Source organism: Naegleria gruberi (genome assembly GCF_000004985.1).
Source record: "Naegleria gruberi genomic scaffold NAEGRscaffold_56, whole genome shotgun sequence".
NCBI lineage: Eukaryota > Heterolobosea > Eutetramitea > Acrasida > Naegleriidae > Naegleria > Naegleria gruberi.
Genome location: NW_003163271.1, coordinates 275,146 through 302,109, shown reverse-complemented (window position 1 = coordinate 302,109; position 26,964 = coordinate 275,146). Strand labels below are relative to the sequence as shown.

Below are 26,964 nucleotides of genomic sequence, written 5' to 3'. Positions count from 1 at the left end.
AACCCAAACCCAAACCCAAACCCAAACCCAAACCCAAACCCAAACCCAAACCCAAACCCAAACCCAAACCCAAACCCAAACCCAAACCCAAACCCAAACCCAAACCCAAACCCAAACCCAACCCAAACCCAAACCCAAACCCAAACCCAAACCCAAACCCAAACCCAAACCCAAACCCAAACCCAAACCCAAACCCAAACCCAAACCCAAACCCAAACCCAAACCCAAACCCAAACCCAAACCCAAACCCAAACCCAAACCCAAACCCAAACCCAAACCCAAACCCAAAACCAAACCCAAACCCAAACCCAAACCCAAACCCAAACCCAAACCCAAACCCAAACCCAAACCCAAACCCAACACCATCTCAAATAAAGTGGACTTTATTCAAATTAAATACTTTTATTTCAAGAAATGCATCCAGTAGATAGTACTTGGTGATCTGTCAAAGTGGCTAGAAATCTGAAAGGTCCAGAAGCAAGTCTGTTTTCAAAGAAATTGATATAATGACATATAATCACTCTAATTAGTCATGTGGTATCAATTTACTGAATACCTTAATGTCGACTCAACTTTTAAAACAAGATGGCACTCCATCTCATCCAATTCAATATATGTATTACAAATATCATATATGAATAGAATCCTGAATCGAATACTCTTGATGCGTAGAACAATCTGAGAAAGTATCATACTCATGACTCAATTCCTCTTGATCATTGTTGTACTTTTCATTCATGCGTAGATAAAAATAACGTACATTCAAAAATACTCTCAAAAATTCTACGCATCAATATGAATGACAACCAAATTGATTGAATGTAAGTCCGTCCGCAAAGTGACGCAAAGTAACGGAATATCGAAATCGTTACTACTTTCGAATAGCTTGAAAACAACACATTTACACCACAACTCGATAACTAGATAAGAACTATATACTTTTTTTAAAACTTTACTAAAAAAACCAACAAAATACCCAAACGGCGCTTAATAACCCAATATCAGATCATAAAGACCATGGAGCCACAGAAGAAACAAATCAAAACAACACGTTTCCAAACCCTTCATGATTTCAACGAAACAAGACGAAATAATTGATATGGTACATCTACAATATTGTACTAATAAAAGTTTATTAATGTTTCAAGAAGATTGACTGTACTTTTGGCATGAATCATGATTGGGACCATGAATAACCCGAAGTTGGCAAAAACACAAAATGATGAAAATCTGATAAATATATTGTTTATTATGTATTTGAATAGTAGTGATGAAAGACATTTTCCAAGTTGGTGAAGTACATGTTGAGATATGGTCCATGTACATGTTGAAAATATACATGTACCTATCATCATGATAAACAATAGGAAAACGTTCGGAAGTGATTTTACCTGATGGAATCGACCATGCTGAACAATACTAGATTGAAAGTTTTCCAAATTATCATATAAATCTGGCAGTGATGATGATTTTAGTGAAAATATTTCACTAAAATAATACTATTATCAGATTTATTTCCACAAATATTACTATTATAATGATGATAAATAACAATGATGGTTGGTAGTTGTTCCGATGATGATGTACCAACTTGAATTTTTCCAAATAATAAAATTATTGCCAAATCATGATGAAGGATTGAATTCCAAAAATTACTATTAATAATATTATTTAAATGATGATGAGATGATGTGGTGAAATTCTTGGAGTTAATAGATGTGAAATTACACCAAGAATCAACACAGGCATGATATACCTGATGTTGACCCAATATTGTTAAGAAATATTTCCAAGTCCTTTAATTTTTCAAAAAAGGCAAGTGGTGAAAATTGGAATGGACCTTCACTGCCAAGAATTAAAATTGGAATGGCTACTGTGTGATTAATATTGGCGCATAACAACATCACAACAATGTAATGCAGGAACAAATAGAACAACATCTCTAGAACATATGTTGTTCTTCTCTGGGTTTTATTTTGTTGCTGTTGCGTGCAAGAGGGTTGAAACTTTAATTTTTTTACCGTCACATTTCTGATTACAAGTTCGATCAACAGAGGATTTTATTATTTATTCAATATCTAGCGATTTGTAAAGAAATGTAATGCAGGATTGTAATATATACATCTGATAGGATATACTCTCTTCGAATTGTATCTCCAGAGTGGTAGCATTCCGTGGGAGAGCTTCTCAAACATTAACAGTTTACTTCGTCTTTTATTGCGAGCTACAGTGCCACCTTAAATTGATCAATTCGAACATTCTAGTACAATTCATGTTTCAAGAGTGATTTCTGTGATAAAATTCATGATAAATACCACTTTCACTTCCACTTTTGTAATAAGCTTTGTTCATCCTTTCGATTGTGAGCTATTTTCACATCTATAAGAATCTATTTTTAACTTTATACCGCGTTTTTATGTTTGATATCAAGAGATTTAAAAACCACAAAAAAAATAACAAACACATCAACCTGTAAATAATGGAGAACAGCTTGAAATTGGTAGTTGTTGGTGATAGCAAAGTCGGAAAGAGTTGTCTTTTGATTGCCTCCACCACAAATTCATTTCCCGAAGATTATGCTCCAACAGTTTTTGATAGTGTTAATGTGATATATGGAAATAGAAATTATAATGTTGGATTGTGGGATACTGGTATGTTGGAATTATAAAAATTGTGACAATTTGACAATTGACTAGATTATGATAGATTGAGAGCTCTTTCATATCTGAGAACTGATGTCTTCTTTGTTTGGTATGTTTTTCGGTGGTTGAATTCTTCCTCTAACGTAATGATTAAGTTTTTCAATGGTCGATCGTATTTCCTTTGAGAATGTCGAATCAAAATGGATTCCAGAATTGATTCATCACTGTCCTGATATTCCAGTAAGTTGACCATTCCATGCCAATGAATTCATTGAATATTCCCTTTCTATTCAAATAGATCATTTTGGTTGGGTGTAAGAGTGACCTTGTCTCAAATGCTGATTGTGACTCAATAGTCACTAAGGAAATGATTGAGCAAAAGTTACAGAATTCACTTGCTTCACTATGCATTATTACAAGCTCTAGAGCCATGTACAATATTGATAAACTCTTCAAATTGGCAATTTCAGAAACAATTTACGTGTCCAAATCTTCAAAAAAAGGAAGAAAGAAGGTAGTGATTGGAAACCCTGAAGATATTGAACCAACTCCTCCTATAGTGCCTCCAGCTAGAAAAGCTCCTAGGATTTATGTGGAAAGCTCAAATTATGGCAAGGGTTTTAAAAACCTTTTGGATAGTGATTTTTGCTGTGATACCAAGTTTGTAATTTACAATTCCAAGAAGGACATTGATGTGGAAATTAAGGCCCATTCATTGGTGTTGGCTTGTGTTCCCTCCAAAGTTATTGGAAAATTATTCGATGAAGTATTGGTTTCTAGAGATGCTGGAATGAATAGCTATTCACATGAAGCATTTGAAAAGTTGAGTGCCAAAATTAATGGAGGTAGAGTGAGTGGTTTCTCATCTGTCTCTATTGATGAGAATGAGCCAAATATATTGAAATTCAGACTCTCCAACACTATTCATCATAGGGCTTTCAAATCCCTATTAGAAATTCAATATTATGGAGGATCGGAAACAATGCGGAAAAGGTGTAAAAAAGATCAATTTCTCAATAAGGTCAAGACTGCATCTACCATCCTTGAATGTGAATACACTAACAATATAGTCAGTAATTACCAGATAGTAGAGGAAGATGTGTTCAATGAAAGCATTGAAACATATCTTAATGATTTATTGGGTAGTGAAATTAAGAAAAAGTACTTTGATAAGAAAACTCACTCCGATGTCGAAATTGTCTTTTCCACAACTGATTCTTCCAAGAATTTCCATGGACACAAGCTATTCCTCTCTGCTAATTGTGATGTATTCAGAACAATGTTTGAAGCTAATTTCGTAGAGCACTCATCAAGGCAAGTAGATTTGAGTGGTGAAATTGGTGAGAACGAGAATAGAATAAGTGAATTCCATGCCCTATTCGAATATCTATACTCTGCTCACTCTACCATCAATGAAAGAAATGCTGTTGGATTGTTGAGTTTGGCCAACGAATATGGCAATCTCATTGTGTGAAATTTTCATCTCGAAAAATATTGACAAATCAGTTGCTCAAGGAATTGAAAATGCTGACATTGACACTATAGGTCTACTATTACTAGCTCAAACTTATGAAGCCAATTAATTGCCCAACTTTTGTCTCCATTTCATCTCTACAAATTATGGTCCAATGAAAGCAAGAAGGGAATGGGAACTTTTAACAGGTGAAAATCTGAAACATGTTACTGAAAACAAATGGCCACCAGATTCATACTATAAAAAAGTTGAGGAATATAAAAAAAAGAGGGAAAAATATAGGAAGAAATTGAAGAAGAAACAATCAAAGAGTGGCGGTGCTGATTTGGAAATTGATGATGTAAAGAAAAAATGTTTCATTCAATAAATATGTGTAGGACAGTATACCTCTGGTATATGGAAAGAAAATATTTGTCATCATCTATAAGCAAAATGAGAAGAGGAGGCTCTATGATGGCTCTATAACGCTTGCCCCTTATTCGAAATTGAAAGAATTTGATTTGAATTCATGTACCAAAGTAATGGTTGTTAGTTTTTTATCTGACCAGTTTGCAAGGTTTTGTTTTTTCCAAAAAGCGATTTTGTATGACACAACATGCTCATTGATGAGGAGAAAATAACTTGGTAATTTGAAGATAGAAATTTATATAAATATTTAAAAAAGCAAAACAATAATGGCCAAAATCAAAGCAACAATTAAAGTTGATTTCAATGAATTAACACCATTAACAACCTTTACAGAAGTAGAAGGGGTAATGATATTATCACATGAAACTCTCTTACATGGTTCATTCAAAGTATCAGAACCAGCAACACCACCCATGAAACTCAATGAATAAGTTCTTCCATAGACACCTTGAGCAGCAAAGAGATAGTAATCAGAGAAACCATTGCCATTGGTATACCATGCTCTACCAGTTGTTGCATATTCAGTGGTTGCAGAGGTAATATCTAAAGCAGTTTCAGACATGACTCCATCAGCAGTCAAAGCAAAGGTCTTTCTAGCAGTTGATTGGAGAACAGCTTGATTTCTAATCAAGGCAACATATGCAGAACCAGCTTTAGTACAGACTTCAATATTCTTGTTGACATCAACTCCACAGTTCAAAACTCCATAGAAATCATTATTATCAAAACCGATGTACATGTTAATGGCGTAACCAACATTGACTTGTTTCAACAAGCTCAAAATCTTTTGAATAGGAGCAACCAAACCAGCCTTAGTTGTAATTGCTGAAAATTGATTCAATTCAGGCATTGCAAAACTCTAGAAGCTGGTACAGAGTATGAATTTTCCAAACATGCTGAACATGGTTCTCTAGCATCTCTGTCAACAGCAATAACACCATTACTGAATGATTTGCAGAATGTTCTACCAGAACCACCTGAAGCGAATTGATAAACATCAGTCCAGTTATCAGCCTTAACATACCAACCTTTAGAAACAGTGTTGTAATCATCTGATTCCAAACCAATCCTTTCGGCCAAAGTACCATTTGAATAAACTTGATGAATGACTCTCTTATTGTGTCCATTTGAAGAGTGTCTAATGTAGGCCAAGAAATTATTAGTTCCACAATAAGCATTACCATTGTTAGCAGTGGATTTACAATTCTTCAACAAGAAGAAATTGCCATTGTTCAATCCATAGTAAATATTGACAAAGTATGGTGATTTGATTTTAAGACCAGTGTTCCAGAGGATGGAGAAACCTTCATCCACAGTTGAAGGAATGCCATTTACTGTGATTAAGCTTGCTGTTGGAATGGCATAGCTATTATCTAAACAGTCATCAGCTGCATGAGATAAGGAAACAAGGAGGGCACAAACTAAAAGAATCGCCAATTGTGATGTTGGTTTCATGTTATTTGTTTTTTTGGTTGAGTTATTCACTTTTGTTGAGAGTTGTGAAAAGGTTTTATATCCAATGAAACCAATTCAAATCATTTTTACAATCAAATGAACAGGGACTGAACAGATGTGCATTTCACATGTTATTGTAATCAATAAATAATTACAATTAGTTGGATATAAATAGAAAGATAACAGGTGGATTGAAATCAAGGTATTCCCACCAATGAAATGACCCAGTAAAGTAATTTTCCATATTGAATCTTCAACATAGTAACATTATCATTTAATTAAGGTTGTTAAATTCAGAAGGCCTGGTTTGAAGAGAAAGTCAGAAATTGAAGCATCCAACTCCAAATCACAAATTGAACAATTGAAGCATGATTGGGATAACAAGAATATCTCAATAGAACAAGAAAATTTATTACTCAAATATGTGCTATGATTAGCATGAAGATTTGAATGTGGAACAGTTAGATGGACTGGAAGTGCCTCAAATATTTGAAAAACAGAATCTTTCTCAGCACCTAAGGAAACAACTCAGTCTAGTTTGATTACTTCTTCCATTTCTTAATTATTAGATATCCATCATGATTTTCACAAATTATGATTCAAGCCTCTGTGCATTATTTGTTATTGCTGAAAAATGTCGAAACTTGGTAAATTGACAACGTGATGAAAATCTGATAATAAATATGATAGTAATTAAGGTGGAGTACATGTTAGGTTTGTATATACTTTTTCAACAATCCAACTGATGGTTTTTCGACTCATCAAGTAAATTCCGATGCATAGATGCTGTTTGACTTTAAATATCAAAATTAAAATTAATTTACTACTAAATATTAATTTCCACAAATACCATTATATTTAATTATATTGATGGAAAGAATATGATAAGATGATCCACAACTTTTGAAAAATAAATTCCGTTTTAATAATAATCCACTAATAAATTACTAGAAAAGATCATGTTGAGATGATGCAATAGTCACAAAGGATTATTTGTTTTTGGCCATTATGTACAGCCTGATGTTATTTGTTTCAACCATTCCGCAAGTACTGATGTTGTTTAATTTTTTGAAAAATTATTAAATTCAAAAAATAGGAACAACACACATGCTTCGGGGAAAAGTGATGGTTCTTGGAATGACCTCACATCATCACTCTATCATAGTAGATTAATATTGTTATTTGACTGGAGCACCATCATCAAGTCGGAAACATTTTTACCAGTAGGCAGGAAAATCTAAGATGAAACCTAATCATTGGAACAAACACTAACATCAGTAATGGACAATTCTCATCAAAACAATATATTATTATTTATAATTGTGGAATATTTGGGAATGCCAAAGAGTACTTTTTCAATTAAATTCATCTTGATGATGTACTGCTTTTTCCACTGGATAATTTGGAAAACTATTAATGTAGGATTGTTCTACATGTCAAAATATTGTATTAATGAAAATTGTACAGTGTATTTTGACCAAGTTATCATATCTAGTTGATTCATGCCTCAACAACAAATCAAACAACAGAAAATTCCAAAATATAATTTAAACTCTTGGATGATAACAACCAAGCAAGAACAACTCAATTCTTTCCCATAGAATAATAATAGAATTCAAATGATGAACTGTAACTACTCTTCACCTTCAACCTCATCATGACAATTTTTCGCTCTACAGTTTTCATCTACAGTTCAAGTGCATACTTCACTCTCGCTTTGAATTGGTTTACAATTTATTTTTCCAGTAATTTTGAATTAACATTTGGTGGCACCTTCTTACTGTGAATTACAACTTCATGGTCTTTACTTTAACCGAAAGTGCCAACATTTTATCCTTTAGTTTGAATTTTCCAATGGTTTAGTGCACAATGCAACAAGTTTGGCAATTTAAATTTGATACCAGAATAGTAGGTGACATCCTCTAATGCAATAATTTTTACGAAATTGTAATAAAAACCCTATCGTACTTCCTATTTTGAATGCTAATTCCCACTTTCGAATAGTGAGCACCAATTGCGAAGAATCATTAAAAATAAACAGCTCTTTGCAAATTTACATTCCAATTCATTACCTAAAAAATGTCATTACTTGCCGCTCCACTAAAGAGAAGATGGAACAATACAGGTCTCCTTCTCAAGTCATCTGCCACTACTCATCAATTAGCAAACACTTCAACTATGAAAGGTGTTGGAAGATACTATCATAAAGACACAACAAAAGAATCCTTAGCAACAACAATCCCATCCTCAGGAGGTGCCAAATGTCCATACGGATATGGAAGTGTAACAGCTTCCACCGCCGATGAGAAACCAAAAGTTAAACCTTTCTCTGAAATTCCTGGACCTAAACCTTTACCATTGCTTGGTAATTATCTAGATATTAAGAAGAATGCCACAAATACTCAAGAATTCTTCCTTGATTTATGTAAAGAATACGGAGAAATGGTCAAGTTGACTGCTTTTGGAGTCAATTTGGTTATTCTTTCAGATCCTAGTCTGATAGCTGACGTAGCAAGAGTAGAAGAACGTAGAACAATTTTGGGTCCATCAAGATATTACAAACAAACTCGTGGATTAGAGTTGGTTCCAGTAGAAATGAAAATTGAAGAAAATTGGAATGATATTCGTCAAATTTTCAATCTTGCAATGAAACCTGAATTCCTTGATCGTATTGTTGTTCCTCAATTGACAGAAATGAATAGTGATTATATTAGACAATTGAGAAAGAACTTTACCAAAGTTGGTGAAAACAAATATAGACTGAATAATGGTATGGAAGCAACTTCCAGATATGCCTTCGATGCAATTATGAAAGTTTTCTTTGGTGTCAAGATGACTGAAGAATTAGAAAGAGGTCTACCATTCAAACTTGATGATTTTTCAAAGCAAGCCATGACAGTTCTCGATTTGTGTTCAAGATTAGATTACAAACTTCCAATTTACAAGTATTTCAAAACTAAGGAGTATGGAATTATTGAGAATATGTATGATAGTGTAATTGCTAATACTAGATATTGTGTTGATCGATTTGGTCAACCATTACCAGAAGGTTCTAAACCAAGATTTTTGGAAATTCTTACACAAAGATCAGAAGGAATTGAGAATGCTCAGGATAAGGTCACTACTGTATTGTCAACTTTCTTACAAGGTGGAGTTGACTTGACGTCAAGAATTTCCAATTTTATCCTTTATAGATTAGCTCATCATCCAGAATACCAGGAAAAGATTTATCAGGAATGTTTGGAAATTTTCGGTGAACCAACTGAAAATGAAATCCTTTCCGAAAATGGATTAGAAATCACACCAGAACAATATAAGAAACTCAAACTAACCAAACAATTCGTTGAAGAAGTTACGAGATTCAACTCATTTGCCTACATTACATTCGGTAGACAATTGAATACTGATTTGGAAATTGGTGGATTCAATCTTCCAAAGGAAACTGTTGTCATTTTCATGAATTATTTCCCAAGTATGAAGGATGAATATGTTCCAAATGCTTTGGAATTCATTCCAGAGAGACATGATAAGAAGAGTCCACTCGCTCCAAAGTCAATGTTTTCATCACTTCCATTTGGTGTAAGTTGTTAATTTTCTAATTTTGGATTAATTTAATTCTTTCCATATTTGTTAATTTGTTATATTGATATTTATAGGTTGGTGCCAGAAAATGTCCTGGAAGTCGTATTGCTAATGCAGAGTTCCACTTTTCAATTATTAATGCTGTTAGAAATTTCAAGTTAACTAAGGAACATGCTGAATTCCCTAAAATGGAAACAGACCAAATTACCTTCTATATTAGTACTAAGAAATATCCATTGTACTTCCATCCAAGAGATCACGTAAAGCACCTCTTTGACTAATCATTGAAAATAATGAAATTAAAAATAATTCCGAGCTTGTTAGGGAAATTGAATTACTAATTTTAATAAATAAAATTTCCAAATAGAAATAATTGAGTTTTATCAACACAATATGTTTACATTTGAAATGTTGGTAGTTTTTTGTAAACTATTTAAATTATCTATACAGAAAAATTAATTTTCAAAAAAAATGGAAAATCTAACATCAGTAAAGCCACTCATGGTACGTTGATCAATAATTTATTGAACCTCTAATAACAACAGATTGTTCATGGAGGTGCTTGGTCCATTCCTAAAGATTTGGAACAAGATCACATTGATGGTACGAGGAGTGCCATTGCTAATGTTTATCCAGCACTTTTGAAGGGTGAAATTGATGCTGAGGAAGCTGCTGTGAGAGCTGTAGGTGTTCATCTTTGTTATTTATCCTTTTTGAGCATATCATTCCGATGATGAAATATTTGAATATTTAAATATTATTATATTTAATTGATGATCAAATGATGATGATAAATGTGGATGAGGAAATAGATTAAAATTTTGGAAAATGATGAAACATTTGATGCCGGGAAGGGATCTTTTTTGAATTTGAAAGGACAAGTGGAAATGGATGCAAGTATCATGAATGGAACTAGTTTGAAATCTGGAGCTGTTTGTGGAATTCAAGGAGTGAGGAATCCAATTTGTGTTGCCAGAATGGTCATGAATAGAACTGAACATAATTTGTTGGTTGGAGAGAATGCATTGGAATTTGCCAAATCAAATTTGAAAACAGATGAAGAAAGGAAGGAATTACTAATTGAAAGTGTGGAAGAATTATTGACAAAGAGAGAATTGGAATTTTTGGATAGAATTAGGAATAATGAGGAATTTACGAGTAGAACTGTTTTTGAAGCTAAGGATACTCAACCACCACCTTCAAAGAGAGGAACTGTTGGAGTAGTTGTGTTAGATAGAAATGGAAATATTTGTGCAGCCACATCAACTGGTGGAACTCCTAAAAAAGGTAATATTTAACTTTTATTTGGATTGTTAATATTTCAAAATAGTTCCTGGAAGAAGTGGAGATACTGGTCTCATTGGATCAGGCACATTTGCTGATTCTTCTGTTGCAGGAGCTTCCTCGACTGGTTGGGGAGAAAGTATAATGACCATTCAAATGACAGGAACGTTGATTAGATGGCTCGAGTTTAATAACGTTCCTCAAAGAAAGGAAAATACCACAGCAACAGTCTACACTCACCAATCATTCCAGGAAAAACAAGAACCACTCGAACAAGTTAATTTAGCAACTCAAAGAGTTATTGAATATTTACAAGAAAAAGTGAATGGACTTGGTGGATTGATTGTCTTATCCAAAGATGGAAAATATGCAGTTTCACATAATACAGACAAGATGAGTTTTGCCTACGTTCCTGCAGATTCGGTCGATTTGGTAAATAACACTTTCGAAGTGGTTTCACTCGTCTCTGAAAAGAAGATTTAACACCTTTTGTGCCACAAATACAATATTGTAATAAATCCGTTGTGGCAGTTGGAGATTTACTTTTAGATTTGAAGTATTTAACAAAAAAAATGCGTCAAAGAGATGAGTTAGTATCACTCACTAATCACATATTTGAAGGTGAATCGGAAAAGCTTTTTGGACAACTGGAACTGAGAGGCGAATTTACTCAAAGCAATCAAACTTTCACAGACGATGAATTACATGAAATTCTTACATTCCTTCCTTTTCAAGATATTTTACATAAATATATGCTTGTTTCCGTACAGTGGATGAGAGTTGTTATGAAAAGTGTTCCAATATTTTGGCATTTCAAAAAGCATTATGGAAATGGTCGAGTGAAAAGATTGGTTAGATCACCATTTCTTAGAAATTTGACAGGATTGGATTTGAATTTTTGTAGGATTGGCCTTGAAGGTGTTAAACTTGTTGCTTCACATGAAATGATGGCAAAATTGAAAACACTTTCTTTACAATGGTCTGAAATAGATGCAGAAAGAATTACCTTGATTGCCACAAGTCCTGTAATGAGTCAACTCACAGATTTAGATCTGTATGGAAATTCAATTGGAGATGAAGGAAGTAGAATTATTTCTGAAAGTATCTACATGAAAAATTTAACTCGTTTAAATCTTGAAGGAAATGGTTTGGAAATTGCAGGAATCAAACATCTTTCAGAGAGTCAAAACATGTCCAATTTGAGAGATTTAAATTTGGCTCATAATTCATTACTTTTAGAAGGAATTCAAATTCTTTGCAATAGTATTTATATTACCAAATTGACCTATCTTGACTTGAGTGGAAGTGGAATCAAGCTAGCTGGTATCTCTACAATGTGTAACAGTTCCAACATGTGTGGATTGAAAAAACTCACCCTTGAAAAGATAGATATTGGTGAAGGTGGAATGCAATATTTAGCAGAAAGTAATATCCTCAACAATTTGACCAGCTTGAATGTAAAAGGTTCTCAGATTACTGAAAAAGGCATGTCTTTTCTAGCATCTAGCACTAACTTGCAAAAAGTCAAGTCTCTAATTCTTACTAGAAACCTGGTACTTGATGGTGGTTTGCAGAGTTTGTCCAAATCTACATTGAGAATTACCGAGCTGGATCTTTCCAATAATGGAATAAGTGATAAAGGAGTCAGGCACATTACAACATCTGCTGTATTTTCCCAATTGACCAATTTGAACCTTTCTAATAATGATATAACTGGAAAGGGTGTTTCTACTCTAGTATCAAGCAAAATTATCAGCAATCTCCAAGTACTCAATCTTAATAATAATTATATTGAGAATGAAGGAGCCGAGCACATATCAAAGAGTTATCTGATAAGAAATCTGAAAAGACTTGAATTGACAGCAAGTGGAATTAGTAAGGAAGGATTGAAACATATTGCAGAGAGTCCATTCCTAAGTAATCTTTCGTATTTGAATGTAGCAAGAAATGTCAAGCATTGTAGAGGTTTCTTGCAAAGCTTTGCAATTCCATGGTTAGATAATTTAATTGAAACTGAATCTATTGATTTGTAATAATTTCCAATCCATATTCTTCCTGATATTCCTTTTTCATTTCTTCCACAATCATTTTTAATTCAATTGTTACCTTTTCCAAATCTCCTTCTTTCCACAATACGTATCCTTCATTTCCTAATAAATTATAAATTATAAATTATTATCCAAATATTAATAATTACCTTTTTCTTTTGATTTTCCCATCATGTCAAACAATACACCAGGAACTGGTCCATCCAATTTAACATTGGCAAGATAACATTCTTCAGGATTGCCTCTTCCATACACATGTCCATGAAGAAAGGAAGGTTCTTCCTCTCTACCCAAAATTGTTTCACCTAAGCTTTCATTAAATTGATGAGAATTATTTCCAGCAATGGATATCTGACTAATTGGCATTACCTTGGAATAGCAATCAGACATGAATTGAAGCAGAATACCCAACCCAACTCTTTCACTTCTCGTATATTCTCTATTAAATGTTGAAGCCATATCGGAGGAGTTTACCAATCGAACAATACATCGATAACCTCTCTTATCTGTTGGATTTAAATAAATATAATATTCTGAAACTGTCTGATGATGATGATTACTATTAGAATCACTCGATAATGAAGGCTTTGATGAAGATGGTGGTTTGTAAAAGGCAATGGCAATCAATCTCGGATCATTTGCAGAATAAACCTGTTGTACCCAATGATGAGATGGATAAGAACCAGAAAAGAATTTACGCATTCTAGAATTAAATTACAAATTGATGATCAGAAACTTTAATTTTTTTTGATTAAAAAAATTAAAACAAAGTTTCATGATCGGTGATGATTTTGATTCTAAAAACACTCGGAACTAGTTTTGTAACATGTTCATTCGGTTTGGGTTTCTATTGAGTTGATTAAGGGGTACCTCTTCCCGCCAATCAAATTTCTTGACATTTTTCAAAAAAATAAATATCATGATCTCATCATCACAGAAGCAGTGCTCATTGTGTGGTTCTTCTTGGTTCGGAAAACAATATAAAACTATTAGTCATCATGATGTGGAGCAATTTCAATATATTCTAAAATCTCACCGATTAGTGAAGAATGATCAAGTGTGCTTGGATTGTTATAATGTTTTGTCATCCCGTAATAAGTTTATAACTGGCCATTGTTGTGTAGGTATTTACATTCCTTGTACTAACCCTCTTCATGAATGTCCTATTACTGAATGCTAATGATCATATTTTCATGTGTGTGTTAGTATGATATGAGCAAAGTAGACCTGTCTCAGTTTTGTGATTGCTGTTTAGAAAGACATTCCAATAAACAAAACTTCGAGAGAATGGTAATTAGTAAGAGTGATGCTTCTTTGTACTATCAAAATTGTTTCTCGTTCAACCTTCGTTTTTCTAATAACTTCTGTGTCAATAGTCAAAACATGATGAAGAGAATGAACGCAAGACAGATAGATGTAAGTTAAATAATTGTAAATACATATTACTTATGAGATATGTTGTAACGTATGTAATTGATATCCTGTTGGTATGTGGATTAATTAGATAATTAATAATGAAACTGTGTTGAGAAGTAGTGCAAAATTCCAACCAAATGATTGTTGTAAGTCATCAAAATCTAAAAAAAAAATTAAATTTAAAAAAGCTTTTTTATGTAATACAAACAATCTGAGCTTACTTTTGGAGAACGCTGCTTGCTCAAATTGCTCAAAATCATCACTGACAATTTCATCACATCATACTATTGGTGGACAACTAATTGCAACAATAACATGTAGTAATTGTCATAAGGAAATCAAATGGGACAGTGGTGGAGTTTCTAATATGCCCAATTTTACAGCCTTCCGATTTGTTTTATCATGTTTAATACTTGGACATAATTATGATACATACAGCCAACTTCTTTTATTGAATAATATCAAACCATTTTCATTATCTGCATTCTACAATATCCTAGAAACATTTTCTATTGCCATAGAAATACTCTCCGTAAAGCAGGTAGCTGATGATTTGCAAGAAGCTGCAAAGAAATCACAAAATGGATTAATAATAATGATAGACTTTGGATGGGGACATAAGCGAGAATCATCAAATGGTGCTCTTGTTGTTATTGATGCCACTACTTCTAAAATTGTTTATTACAAAGTGATTGAGAAGTGTCGTTCTTGTAGAGATTCAAGTGATATTATTAATTGCAAAACTGGGATGTTTCATGGAAGTTCAAAGACAATGGAAGGAGAGTCAGTGAAACAGTTTTGTTCAGATATGAAGAGCAATAACATTAATATCTCATGTGTCATTCATGATGAGGATAGTAGTACATTGAAACATATTGTTGATCAATATCCGAATGTAACATCCTATTTGGATATTAATCATATTAGAAAAAACCTCTACAAATCATTAATGAAACCATCAGGTTTGTTTCGTCGTGGTGACAAAGCATTATTGAAGAGATTGGCTCCTAGAATTAATGCATATGTTAGCAAATTTATTTCTAAAGCAACTTCTCTTGATGAATTACAATCTTGGTTAAAGAACATTCCAAATCATTTATGCAACAAACATGATGGTTGCTCACAGGGATGCCCGTTTAAAGATCCAAACCATAAAACTCCCAATAAGCTATGGCTATCTGAAAAACGCCATTCATTTGTGATTAAGTATTTAAAAGAAAAGTTAAACAACTTGGTTCTGAAAGGAAAAGCAATTTTTCACCATTACTCATCAAATCCGTGTGAATCATTTCACAGAATGAGAATTAAATATGTCTCAAAGAATATCAAAGGGACAAGATATTTCCGAACTCGTGTTCAACAAGCAGTTTTGGATAAGAATGCAGGTAAAACTTGGATTATAAGGTTATTTGATTTATTGGATATTCCAGAAGAAGAAATATGGAAGAGCAATATGAATAAGTTGAATGAAAAAAGATCTAAAGTATTGAAACATCATCATACTGAAGAAGCCAAAAAGCAAAAAGCTAACAACAAGAGGAAATTCAAGGAATTATCTCAAACTATGCCCCAGAGCGAGGCCACTTATGGACTATCGTGTGATTGCAGTTTGGGGTGTGATTCAAATACTTGTGCTTGCAAGAAGAGTAAGATGGTGTGTTCTACAGCTTGCAGATGTATTAACTGTAACAACAAACAAAACCAACACACTACCCAATCCACAATACCCATCAAGAAGAAGAAAACACATTATGTTGGTTCCATTATTCCCACCTCAAGGAAGACGAAATGTTGTTCTAATTGCGGAAGTTACTTTACTCACTTAGAAAAGTGTCCCTATTGTACTGTTGAGGTATGTGCAGAATGTAATGGAGATCCGATGTGCAAATGTTGTGTCACTCTAACACAAGAACAAGAAGGAGATGATGGTGGAAAATGAATTAAAATTAATAATTTATTGATGATGCCCATGATGATGATGATTCACCTAGGAAGTTGTGATATTTTTTTTTATTTTTAGAAACATTAAAAATTTAAAAGTTTTGGCGTTTCCTAACAGTCGTAACGACCAGAGGTACCCCTTAAATAATAATATTATTTGATTATTTTAAAAAGGATGAAATTTTAATTATTATTATCGATAATTTAATGCATGGATGTAAATCGGATATCATACAAGTACGACTTTTCATGCAAATCACTATTGAATTGTTTTTTGAGAATAGTACACAAGTTATTCTTCAATACTCCCTCATTGGATGATTTGATGAAAATACAAAAAGTAAAGGCATCAAGAATTTGCAATTCATCCTTGCTTCCGATGAGTCTTCGCATACCTTCGTGTTCAAACCAATTTTTCGATGTGTTTGAAACTCCTTGAGAACCATTCGAAGCTGACACATGGATTGTATTCCACTGATCGACTGCCATGTAAGATTCTTTACCATAAATAGATTTGACTGAAGGTATTGGAAGAGTAATGAGATTTTCATCATTGGCCATCTCTGAGGTTAGATTCAAATTGTGATAGACTTGTCCATCTTGAGTTAGGAAGAAAGCGTTGGAACATGAAATCCACATGGAAGAAACTGGATGATTGATGAAGGTATTCATTTTCGTCCATTCTTGAGCATCAATCATATTTGAGTGAGCTCTTATTCCTGTCACATAGACCATTCCTTCAGAATCCAAACAAACACTAAAGAAAAATCCAGCTTGTACATCAATTATTTGATTATCAGTTTTTGGTCTCGATATTTTCCTAAACTCGTAACAAATTCCACTATCTATTGTTCCCAATTGATTTTGAAAGGAACATCCAGTTCCATACAGATTTCCATCTTTCGAATAGGCAATAGCATGTTGATATCCACATGAAATCTTTTCCAATCCACTCAGTAATTTGGTTTTGATTTCAGTGGTCTCAAAAATACATTCTTTAAAATTGAGAGAACCTCCTCGACCAATTGCTCTCTGACCACATTCATTCTGCCCTGCAGAGAAGATATTTGAACGATCATCACTCATAGCCATCATGAAATACATTCCACAAGCAATATTCGAAAATTTATCCACAACTTGCTTATTAGAAAGTTCAATTGAAATACGTGTAAGGTTTTCATCGGTTGTATCGGTTATGGAGGTTGTTTCTGGTCCAGTGGTTGGGAATGGACACTTTCCACAAACAAATAATCTTTTGTTATTCGAAAATTCAAAGTTTTTTGTAAATTTGTCACTTACCTTCCATCATTTGCAAGGAGAGCAGCAAAGCTCTTTCCGGAACTCACTGATTTTATCGTCATTTTGTCTGTTAAATGTTTAAATCTAAAAATTCGAGTGGCAGCATCTTTCGGATCAAGTTGAGAAACTTGTTCTAAACTATCTTGAGAGAAGGAATGAAATTCTGTATCAAAAGTTAAAAGTACTTCTTGTCTTCCTAGAAGTGAAGGAGCAGAACGTGATGGTCTATAACCGGAGTTGGTTGATTTTGTTGCTGTTTTTCGATTGAATGATCAGTTTAGTTTCTAATAATAAACACAAACCTTTTCTTGATCCACTTTGGCCCATTTTTTTGATTTACTTGCTGTTTAACTTTTCTTTGTGATTCGACATTCAATCTAGAAAGTCTAGGAAAGGAAACACTAAGGTTGCTTTTTGTGTCCTATTGGAAATATTGTTCGAATCTACATCAAGCAACATCAAAAATTTTCCCGCCACCACAAACCGTTAAACAATTTAACTTCAACCATAAAAAAAAATAAAACAACAACAAAATGGAAGCAAATTCCTTCATCATTTCCTTCGGATGAACCAAAGCCAAGGAATGCGAAAAAACCACACGAGCATCAAAAGAACAACAATTAATACGTACACAACCAATCTCCATCATCAATCACTCTACGCAAACATGTTCAATAGATAACTCTCCAATATCCAATTTCCTTTTTTTCTAATTTAATTACAAATCATCACGAATATTCGGTGGTTGAATTTAAAATCTCTCATTGGAAGATGATGTTACATAAATTTTCAAAAAAGAAAAAGAAGAACAAATACACGAAATGGCCCTACAACTCATTCATCCAAATACCATCACAACTCGATCAAGTTTGCTGAGGGAATACAACAAACATTTCATTTCCATTATTCAAGATTTGAAAGAGGAAGAAGAAGCAATTGAGAGTAAGGAACAGCAAGCAGAACAACAACAACATTCAATGGATGAAGTTTCCATGATTAGATTCGATTCAAATCTTTTCAAAAGTTTAACTCAATTATTGGAGCAATACCTCAATAGATTGTACTGGATTGAATTTCCAAAGAATGATCAATGTGCTTCTTATCAGACTGTTTCTAAATGGATTCAAGAGCATTTACAAACCATGATAGAGAATCAGTATGGTGATTTTCATCCACTTCCACATTTACTTGTCAATAATTACAAATGTTTGCTAGAAGTTCAGAGTAATAGTTGTTATCAGACAATGAGAGATTGGATGACACTCAAGATTAAAGAGTTTATCAATACGAATACACCAAATGGAAATGTTTCTGCTTTACATGTTGCTGTTGCAAAGGGACAAGTTGATTTAGTTTATTGGTTATTGTATAGATTGAGATGCAATGTTGATGGATTTGGTTCACCAGGAGTAAGTTGTCATTCATATTATTAATTCTTTTTAACTCTTGAATTCTAACAGAATCGAACACCATTATTCATTGCTTGTTTGAAAGGAAAATGTCAAATTGCAAGGATTCTATTGGAATGTGGAGCTTGTAAAAAGATTGATTGTCTATTCAGTGATGATGTAATAATGGTTTCAGAATATAGTGGAATTGTCAGACAGAGAATTATGTTGAATTCTGAACAGGCAGCTGAAAGATTGCAGTTCACCAACCTGCACCAAATGATTAAGAACTTTGATTTGGAAAGATGTATAATAATGAAGAAATCTAATCTCAAATTCTTTAAACATATGAGGCAAATGAAGGAACAACGAGGATTTTCTGACGTTATTTCTTCTCCCCAACACTAATTCTATCCCATTTCTAAATATGTACTGTTGACACTCCAAGAAAGGCACCAAACTAGGAAATACACTTGTTGTAACAAATAATACTCAACTGTTTCTCCACAGCACTAAACAAAATGAAAATCTTTCAAACCCTCCTCATACTGTGCATTCTTTCTGTTTGGTTTCATCAGATATCTGCCTTTCCAATCAAACCACCAAATCATAGAACAAGCTCGTGTAGAAATATTTACTGCCTCATTCCTTGTAGATATGGATACAAGGTTGATCGATTCGGTTGCCAAATAGCTTGTGATTGCAATCCAGCACCATGTAGAGTATACAATTGTCTTGTAGCATGTCCACACGGATACAAGGTAGATGAAAATGGTTGTCAAGTTGCTTGTGACTGTAAAGAATCTGCAAATGAAAGTACTCCGTGTGAAAACGAAGCAGAAGCAAGTTATTTAGCTTAGTGGATATGAAATTTTGTACATATATATATGAGTCAAACGAATATTACAATTAAATATTAATTTATACAAGTTAATTTAAGGATGAATGTGTTTCTGATATTTAGAAACGGATTCCCATTGACTATAGTTTGAAGTTTCTTGCAATCTTCTGAAGGTATCCATCATGTTCAACACCAAATCATTTCCAAAAACTTGCCACAAGGCAGAGTATTCAACTTGGTGTGTTTTCTCTTGTGCTTGTTCTTTGAGTTTGTAAAATTCTCGTTTACAACTTGAAGGTAAGTTCACTTCATATTTCGAATAATTCTTAATGAAAGTATCATCAATTTCATCCAACTCTTTCTCACTCACCACTTTCTGCACTTTCAATTTCAACATGACTGAATAGAATTCAATATTCTCCAAACTAAACTCCTTTTCAGAATATTCTCTAAATAAATTGAACAAATCTTCGTTTTTCAAAATATTTTCCAAATCATCTGCTGAATTGGTCTTTTGAGATTTTGCATACCTAATTCTTTTGTATATTTCAATCAGCACTACACCTCCTCCATTCATTGTCAAAAATACGAAACACAAAATTGTGTTGAAAATTCCACCAACATTTTGATATTCTTTTTGTTGAACGTCGAGCGAGGCAGTTCCAACAGCAACTAGAATGCAAATAACAATGGGAAAGAGTAAAAGTAACATGTCTACTCTAACATACAATGGATCATCGAAAAAGAAGAATCGTTTCAGTCCAAACTTTCGAATAGTTTTTCCATGGATTATCATATCCCACAAAACTGCAACGAAAACCTAACAATCCACCCAAAATAATAAAACCAACAATCCATGCAGCTCTGTAAATATCAATAGTGGACTTATTCTCTAAAAAAAAGAAGTAAATTCCAGCCGAATTGAATGTCAATGCCAATAAAAATGTCAAGACAACTGTCAGAACGAAACCACTCTTTTCAGATGCCAGAATTTTCATCAATTTCTCACGAGTAGGGAATCTAGTAATCAGGGAATATAAATTTCTCAAGAAATAGAATCTAATCACTGTGGCTGAATAAATAAAGACCCACCAAATCATTACAAAAGTTGAAATATTGTAAAATATGCAAACACAAATTCTTGAGAGAGATGTGAACATGACCATGATGGTTAGAATGAGAATTGGGCAGTAGGGAAGGGCAATTCTTCTTCTCATGGATGGTTTTTTGAATAATCCAAAAGAGAACAATAGTATAAAGTAGCCGAAAATAATGACGAATTGAGGGATTATCCAAAAATCTAAGGTTGGATCAAAGTTTTCTCCTGCGCATGTGGAAGTTTTGCACATGTAGCATGATGATGAGAGTAAAACAGTTTCCAGAGAAGATGAAGAAAATCCATTAGTTTCGGATTATCCAAAGTACGAAAGTATTGCTGGAATATTCGAATTGATGAGTGTGTAATTAGCTAATAATGATGATTTTCCAGTAATTCTTTCAATAATTGCAACATATAGGGATGAATAATTAGAGTATCCTGTCAGCAATCTAAAATATTGAGCATCTGACACATCTGGTTGATTTTCACATGTCAATAATTTTTGATAACCAAACAATTCCTGCATTGGTTCTGATGGATTTGCTTCCATCATTCTCCTAGTGTACACTTCGTATGGAATCAATGGAATTGGTTCAAAATTCTTACTTTGCATCATTGAAGAACCTAAACTAGACGAATCTCTGTAAAACCTCACAAAGAACGCAAATGCATACGGATCTAACAAGACAGCATCGTATTTCTCCAAGTAATTTCGCTTCTGACATGAATCGAAAGATGGAAATATTTTAAAATATATGATTAGATGTCAGTGGAGAATTATTCGAAACTGTTGTACCTTCATAGATGGAAACGTTGAATTGTGAAAATGTGGAAGTTAAATAATTTACTTGGTTTGACATTACACCAATTGAAATGTAATTTGTCTTGAGCCATTCCATTAATAATTTTCTATTCGAATCATGAGCAAAATTAGATGTGAAAGAAGAATTATTAGAAAGTTCTGTCAGATAATTCGCCAGTTTGCTCTTTTCATTCTTGATGGCAAAGAGTGTGAGAAATGTTTTCACACCAACAATTTCGTCATTTGATTTAATATTCGAAAGTAAAGGAGACGAAACAACTAGATCTAAATAACTGGCTTGCACATGTTGATGAATAACAAGCAACAGAAACAAAACCAAGAAGGAAACGAATGTGTGCATGGTCACTTTTTTCTTGTGTTGATCAATGAGAAAACGTGATAAGACATTTGACGTGACGTTTCTGAAATATCGTAATCTAATAAAATCCTAAGATTAAGATGGCTTGTTTTGAAATATTGTGACTAAAATATCCATAACTGACAATTTCAAATTTACTGTGAGTTTCTAATAACAGATTGTTAGATTGTTGTGGTTGGAACATTTTGTAGTTTCTTACACTTGTAGGTGAACTCATGGTGCAACCTGCAAACCTTAATTTCACATCATTAATTATTAAGCTCCTCCTTCTCCTCCTCAGAGTTATTCATTGAAAAAATCTTTTAATTCTATTGCAATGAACACTGATGATCAAAAAGAGGAACAGCACTCGATTAAGAAGACCCAACGATATTTATGTAAGCCTATCTCAAAAAAATTCTGCCGAATAAACTTCTATTAAAACATAAATTGTCCATACTTGTATTCTTATCGATCCTTGAGGTTGAGAGATCTTAGAATTTTGGTCCCTTACAACTTCATAATTTTCCTTAATGCTCGAAAAGTCAATATTCAATTCTCAAAAAGGACGTTGAATTGTCTGTTGAGAGGAAAGTTCCGCATCACAACACATCAAAAAAAAACACCTTACAAAGATGACTTTCCAACCTCAACAACAACAACATGAAGGAAAGAAGAGACTGTCCTCTCTTTGCCTCTCATCGGGAGAAGAAGAAAACGATACACCAAATCAACAACAGGAATCACCACCGAAACAACGGAACCTACCTCCACCACCTCGATCATTTATCAAGACATCTTCTTCACCCTCATTGTCTTTCCGTTTGAAGAAGAGCTCCTCACTCAATGAGGTTTTGGCTATGGAGGCAAAACTGGACATTTACTGCAATAATGATTTAGAGAGGGGAATGTTGTACTTGGTGGCTAATCGAATGAATGTCATGATGGTTATTGGGGGATTGTACTTGCTTGGTACATTGTACTGTTTTGAGACCATGTCGTGGGGGGAGAATGTTCTTAATATTGTTCTCTTCTTGGCTCAAATGATAAATAATAGACGAAATATTGATTTGGCCATGTCCTATGGAGATGCCTTTCGTAAGCTTGATGGTAATGAAAGAAAAAGGGCATTGGTTTCAATACTACTTTACACAACTAGGTATTTGCTTATTCCACATCACAAAATATTGTTCCTTCCCGTAACATTTATGTGGTTTGCAGGCTCTAATAAGCTATATCATTATTCCACATTTATGGGACTGTTGCCAACCTATTACATGTCATGTCTTTATATTGGAACGATTGGTTATCTTGGATATTTTGAATATATGGCAAATGGATACAACGTAAAACTATTGGATATTCTCATAGAGCATTGTGTGCTTTTGGCTTGCATTTGGATGTTTTCTTATTATTGGATCAATGTGACTGGTTTTTTAAAACACAAAGTGGACAAATTACAAGAAACCAGGAAACAGCTAGAGACAGCAATCGAAGCCAGATCCAGATTCATGGCCCATGTTTCACACGAGTTTAGATGTCCAATCATGTCTAGTTTAGGTTGTTTAGAATTATTGAAGGAGACTGAACTGAATGATAAGCAAAATGATTTGGTTGATACCATTGTATCATCAAATGGGATTCTCCTCTTGTTAATTGAAGATATTCTTCAAATTGTAAAGTTGGAGCACAATAATAAGGAACAAAAGAAGGAGGATTCAAATTTGAAAACCTTTAACTTGTTCGAATCTCTAAAATCAATGAAAGGAATCATTCAAGGATACGCATCTAATTTTAAGGTTAATTTGAATTTCAATATTGATGAGAGAATTAAGCAAATGATTGTAAGATCTGATTCTTCCAAGCTTCATCAAATATTGTCCAATTTAATGACCAACGCAGTAAAGGCATCAAAACAAGATGGTGAAGTTAGACTGAAATGTGAAGTGTTGGAGGAGACTGGTGAAAAAGCAAATATTAGATTTGTTTGTCAAGATTTTGGTTGTGGAATTCCACAACATTTGATTCCTTCCATTTTTGAACCATTTGTCCAATTGCAAAATAATTCACAATCCAAAGTTCCCAGCACAGGACTTGGTTTGACAACCGTCTCTCATTTAATCAAGTCACTCGAAGGTACAATCAATGTTGAATCACAACTTGGAAAAGGCAGTACATTCACTGTTGATTTACCATTTAAATTGGTTCATGATGAAGTACCTGCCCAGTCAGAGAAAGTTGAGGGAGAAGATAAGAGAAACTGCACTTGAATGTTCACAAGGATTATCTTTCCATGATGTCCAATTATGAACGAGCAGAGAAAAAGGAGGAAGAGCCGCAACAAACAACAATGAAGGCAAAAATCATTATTGCTGAGGATAATCCAATCAATCGAAAGGTTCTCATCAAAATGATTAACAGTTTGGGGTATGAAACAGATTATGTTTGCGATGGAAAGGAATTGGTAGAGAAATTTAATCCAGATATTCACAAAGTTGTAATTACTGATATGGTAAGTTTTTAAATTCTAATACTCGTAAACTAATCTTATTTAAAGAATATGCCAGAATTGAATGGATTAGAAGCAGCTAAAGAATTGAGACAAAAATATGGACAGGCATTCCAAATATACCTCTTAACAGGAAACGTTACAATCTCCCTTACTGAACTGGATGAAATTGGAATAATAGATGGTATTTTAACCAAGCCATGTTCTAAATTTGATTTGAAACGGTGTTTGGTTTTTGATTGATTTGTTTGACCTATTTGCCAGAAATCAATATTAGAACTACAAATGAAGGAGAGCCACAGCTTCAAAAAAGATAGATCCACAGAAAACTGAACTAGATTAAATTCCAAAATTATTTCAGAAACTCGAAATATTTAATTAAAGAAAATCAGAATCTGATTCTTCCATATAATCTGATGCTTCATCGGTGGTGAGGATGCTATCATCACCGGCATTACTGAGATTTCTGTGATGCATTTGATGGTGGTATTGTTGTTGATGTTGTTGTTCTGACTTTTTATCGCCCACAAAGTCCATATCTTCTACTTCCTCATCGTCCCCTTCATCACTCTCGTCATCCTCATCATATTGTTGTTGTTGATGATTGTAATGTTGAGATTGAGGTTGATAATTGTTTGTGGTTTGTTGTACATTATTTTGCTGTACAGCAGTTGAAACTGGAGGTTTCATAGAGGTCTGTAATTCATATCTAGTCATGACATCTTCTCTATCATTTGAGTGGTCATACTTTCTAGCAATTTCGTCATAGAGCATGTGCCTTATTGCTGGAATACTAGTTGCATCAGCTTCAAAACTATAGTCAAATGATGATGAAGCAAAATCATAATCATTAAATGTATGGATATCTTCAAAATATGGATGTTCTAGAGCTTCAGAAGCACTAATTCTTTGCTTTGGTGAAAAACAAAGTAATTTTTCTAGTAAATCAACAGCATCATTTGTAGCATTAGGGAAAATGCTGGTAAAATCTCGTTTAGGTTTCACTTTAATCTGTTGAAGGATATTGTAACTAGAATCTGTCAATTCAATTCCTTCAAAGTCTGTCTTATCCTTTGGAGTTCCAATAACATCAAAAATTTTAACAAGTTGATCATAATGTGAACTTCCTCTAAACAGTGGTTCTCTTCCTAACAATTCTGCAAATATACATCCAACACTCCACACGTCCACTTGTTTACCATAGGCATTCGATTGAAGAAGTAACTCTGGAGCTCTATACCAACGTGTCACTACGTATTCAGTAAGTTTTGGCTTCATTTGTTTTTGTCCTTTTAATAATCCTTTAAGTACTGACTCGTTAGCATTTGTTCCATCATTGTATCCTCTAGCCAATCCTAAATCACAAATTTTAATATTACAATCACTATTAATAAGTATATTACTAGGTTTCTGTTGTTGTTGTTGTTGTTATTAATCAAATGATATTGTTATGATGATGTTATTAAAGATATATTATTATTCATAAACATTTAATATTCAAATAATAAGAAAAACACTTACCAAATCTCTGTGAATAACATTTCCACTATGTATATAATGTACAGCTTTAAGTATTTGATACATGAAGAATTGGATATGGTCATTAGTCAATTCTTGAGATGATTGTATAATAGTTTTCAAGTCCGTATCCATCAAATCTGTATACATGTATAATTCTGTAAAATTATCTCTATCGGGGAATGGTAATTGTACATGCTTTAAATCAATAACGTTTGGATGATTTAAAAAGCCAAGAATTTTAACTTCTCTTAATAATCTAACAGCAAAAACATGATGATCAAAACATCGGATGACTTTCTTGATGGCTACTTTGGAATTGGTTAATGTATCCTTTGCAGCACAAACAATACCATATGATCCTAAAATTATTATTGTATTAGTAATACAAGAAGTGGAGAGAATATAAAATTTGATGATGATCGTAATAGATTTTGTTGTTGTTGTTATTAATGAAATGTTAATTTGATTAATCATGATGAAGAAATATATCCATTATCAAATAGTTTCAACAATGTACAATAGATTACATAAAATCAGTTGATTATTCAAAAATACAAAATTTTAAAAATCATCATATGATCGGATATTATTAGCATAAATACAATCTACCAATCTTCTTCTTCTTACCTTTACCAATAACATTCAAATCCTGATACCGCTCAGGAACATGAAAGCTAATGCCGTATTGTTGCTCGATCTGTGTACGGTGCATTTTTTTAAAGAGAGATGTGTGTTTTGATGATGGATATTCTATTGAGTAGTTGGCTGTTGTGTGGAAAAATATTCTCTTTAATGACGATAACAATCGATATGGATTCTCTGATGACCTAATTTGAGGAGTACGTTTCCCTTTTGTAACGCTGGTGGGTACCTAAAGTGAAACTTTGAGCCATTAGT

At 33.4% G+C, this 26,964-nt stretch overlaps 14 protein-coding genes across 14 annotated transcripts; 8 read left to right on the top strand and 6 right to left on the bottom strand.

The window, feature by feature from the left end:
- Window positions 1-2,479: 2,479 nt before the first annotated feature.
- Window positions 2,480-4,116, top strand: NAEGRDRAFT_72886 (rho family small GTPase; the record flags this gene model as incomplete). The annotated part of the gene is made up of 4 exons (XM_002672129.1): window positions 2,480-2,651; window positions 2,697-2,751; window positions 2,798-2,882; window positions 2,941-4,116. 4 exons carry the CDS (start codon window positions 2,480-2,482, stop codon window positions 4,114-4,116), a joined length of 1,488 nt encoding a protein of 495 aa, XP_002672175.1.
- A 655-nt stretch (window positions 4,117-4,771) lies between these two features.
- Window positions 4,772-5,263, bottom strand: NAEGRDRAFT_72885 (uncharacterized protein; the record flags this gene model as incomplete). The annotated part of the gene is made up of 1 exon (XM_002672073.1): window positions 4,772-5,263. The coding sequence occupies one exon, from the start codon at window positions 5,261-5,263 to the stop codon at window positions 4,772-4,774; it is 492 nt and encodes a 163-aa protein (XP_002672119.1).
- Window positions 5,264-5,361: 98 nt separating this feature from the next.
- Window positions 5,362-5,979, bottom strand: NAEGRDRAFT_72884 (uncharacterized protein; the record flags this gene model as incomplete). Its single annotated transcript, XM_002672072.1, has 1 exon — window positions 5,362-5,979. The coding sequence occupies one exon, from the start codon at window positions 5,977-5,979 to the stop codon at window positions 5,362-5,364; it is 618 nt and encodes a 205-aa protein (XP_002672118.1).
- Window positions 5,980-8,058: 2,079 nt separating this feature from the next.
- On the top strand, window positions 8,059-9,946 carry NAEGRDRAFT_81333 (uncharacterized protein; the record flags this gene model as incomplete). The annotated part of the gene is made up of 2 exons (XM_002672128.1): window positions 8,059-9,558; window positions 9,636-9,946. 2 exons carry the CDS (start codon window positions 8,059-8,061, stop codon window positions 9,840-9,842), a joined length of 1,707 nt encoding a protein of 568 aa, XP_002672174.1. The 3' UTR covers window positions 9,843-9,946.
- Window positions 9,947-10,032: 86 nt separating this feature from the next.
- Window positions 10,033-11,392, top strand: NAEGRDRAFT_81332 (asparaginase family protein; the record flags this gene model as incomplete). Its single annotated transcript, XM_002672127.1, has 4 exons — window positions 10,033-10,065; window positions 10,107-10,244; window positions 10,374-10,848; window positions 10,892-11,392. The coding sequence occupies 4 exons, from the start codon at window positions 10,033-10,035 to the stop codon at window positions 11,326-11,328; spliced, it is 1,083 nt and encodes a 360-aa protein (XP_002672173.1). The 3' UTR covers window positions 11,329-11,392.
- A 25-nt stretch (window positions 11,393-11,417) lies between these two features.
- On the top strand, window positions 11,418-12,878 carry NAEGRDRAFT_72881 (leucine-rich repeat, typical subtype-like protein; the record flags this gene model as incomplete). The annotated part of the gene is made up of 1 exon (XM_002672126.1): window positions 11,418-12,878. One exon carries the CDS (start codon window positions 11,418-11,420, stop codon window positions 12,876-12,878), a length of 1,461 nt encoding a protein of 486 aa, XP_002672172.1.
- A 153-nt stretch (window positions 12,879-13,031) lies between these two features.
- On the bottom strand, window positions 13,032-13,595 carry NAEGRDRAFT_72880 (uncharacterized protein; the record flags this gene model as incomplete). The annotated part of the gene is made up of 1 exon (XM_002672071.1): window positions 13,032-13,595. The coding sequence occupies one exon, from the start codon at window positions 13,593-13,595 to the stop codon at window positions 13,032-13,034; it is 564 nt and encodes a 187-aa protein (XP_002672117.1).
- A 1,081-nt stretch (window positions 13,596-14,676) lies between these two features.
- NAEGRDRAFT_72879 (uncharacterized protein) lies at window positions 14,677-16,248 on the top strand (the record flags this gene model as incomplete). Its single annotated transcript, XM_002672125.1, has 1 exon — window positions 14,677-16,248. The coding sequence occupies one exon, from the start codon at window positions 14,677-14,679 to the stop codon at window positions 16,246-16,248; it is 1,572 nt and encodes a 523-aa protein (XP_002672171.1).
- Window positions 16,249-16,418: 170 nt separating this feature from the next.
- Window positions 16,419-17,876, bottom strand: NAEGRDRAFT_81331 (uncharacterized protein; the record flags this gene model as incomplete). The annotated part of the gene is made up of 3 exons (XM_002672070.1): window positions 16,419-17,502; window positions 17,550-17,802; window positions 17,852-17,876. 3 exons carry the CDS (start codon window positions 17,874-17,876, stop codon window positions 16,455-16,457), a joined length of 1,326 nt encoding a protein of 441 aa, XP_002672116.1. The 3' UTR covers window positions 16,419-16,454.
- A 494-nt stretch (window positions 17,877-18,370) lies between these two features.
- On the top strand, window positions 18,371-19,345 carry NAEGRDRAFT_81330 (ankyrin repeat domain-containing protein; the record flags this gene model as incomplete). The annotated part of the gene is made up of 2 exons (XM_002672124.1): window positions 18,371-18,958; window positions 19,010-19,345. The coding sequence occupies 2 exons, from the start codon at window positions 18,371-18,373 to the stop codon at window positions 19,343-19,345; spliced, it is 924 nt and encodes a 307-aa protein (XP_002672170.1).
- Window positions 19,346-19,458: 113 nt separating this feature from the next.
- NAEGRDRAFT_72876 (uncharacterized protein) lies at window positions 19,459-19,797 on the top strand (the record flags this gene model as incomplete). The annotated part of the gene is made up of 1 exon (XM_002672123.1): window positions 19,459-19,797. One exon carries the CDS (start codon window positions 19,459-19,461, stop codon window positions 19,795-19,797), a length of 339 nt encoding a protein of 112 aa, XP_002672169.1.
- A 75-nt stretch (window positions 19,798-19,872) lies between these two features.
- Window positions 19,873-20,490, bottom strand: NAEGRDRAFT_72875 (uncharacterized protein; the record flags this gene model as incomplete). Its single annotated transcript, XM_002672069.1, has 1 exon — window positions 19,873-20,490. The coding sequence occupies one exon, from the start codon at window positions 20,488-20,490 to the stop codon at window positions 19,873-19,875; it is 618 nt and encodes a 205-aa protein (XP_002672115.1).
- A 2,182-nt stretch (window positions 20,491-22,672) lies between these two features.
- NAEGRDRAFT_59295 (uncharacterized protein) lies at window positions 22,673-24,307 on the top strand (the record flags this gene model as incomplete). The annotated part of the gene is made up of 1 exon (XM_002672122.1): window positions 22,673-24,307. The coding sequence occupies one exon, from the start codon at window positions 22,673-22,675 to the stop codon at window positions 24,305-24,307; it is 1,635 nt and encodes a 544-aa protein (XP_002672168.1).
- On the bottom strand, window positions 24,123-26,779 carry NAEGRDRAFT_81328 (mitogen-activated protein kinase ERK1; the record flags this gene model as incomplete). Its single annotated transcript, XM_002672068.1, has 4 exons — window positions 24,123-24,549; window positions 24,595-25,956; window positions 26,068-26,426; window positions 26,695-26,779. The coding sequence occupies 3 exons, from the start codon at window positions 26,777-26,779 to the stop codon at window positions 24,925-24,927; spliced, it is 1,476 nt and encodes a 491-aa protein (XP_002672114.1). The 3' UTR covers window positions 24,123-24,549; window positions 24,595-24,924.
- Window positions 26,780-26,964: the final 185 nt, after the last annotated feature.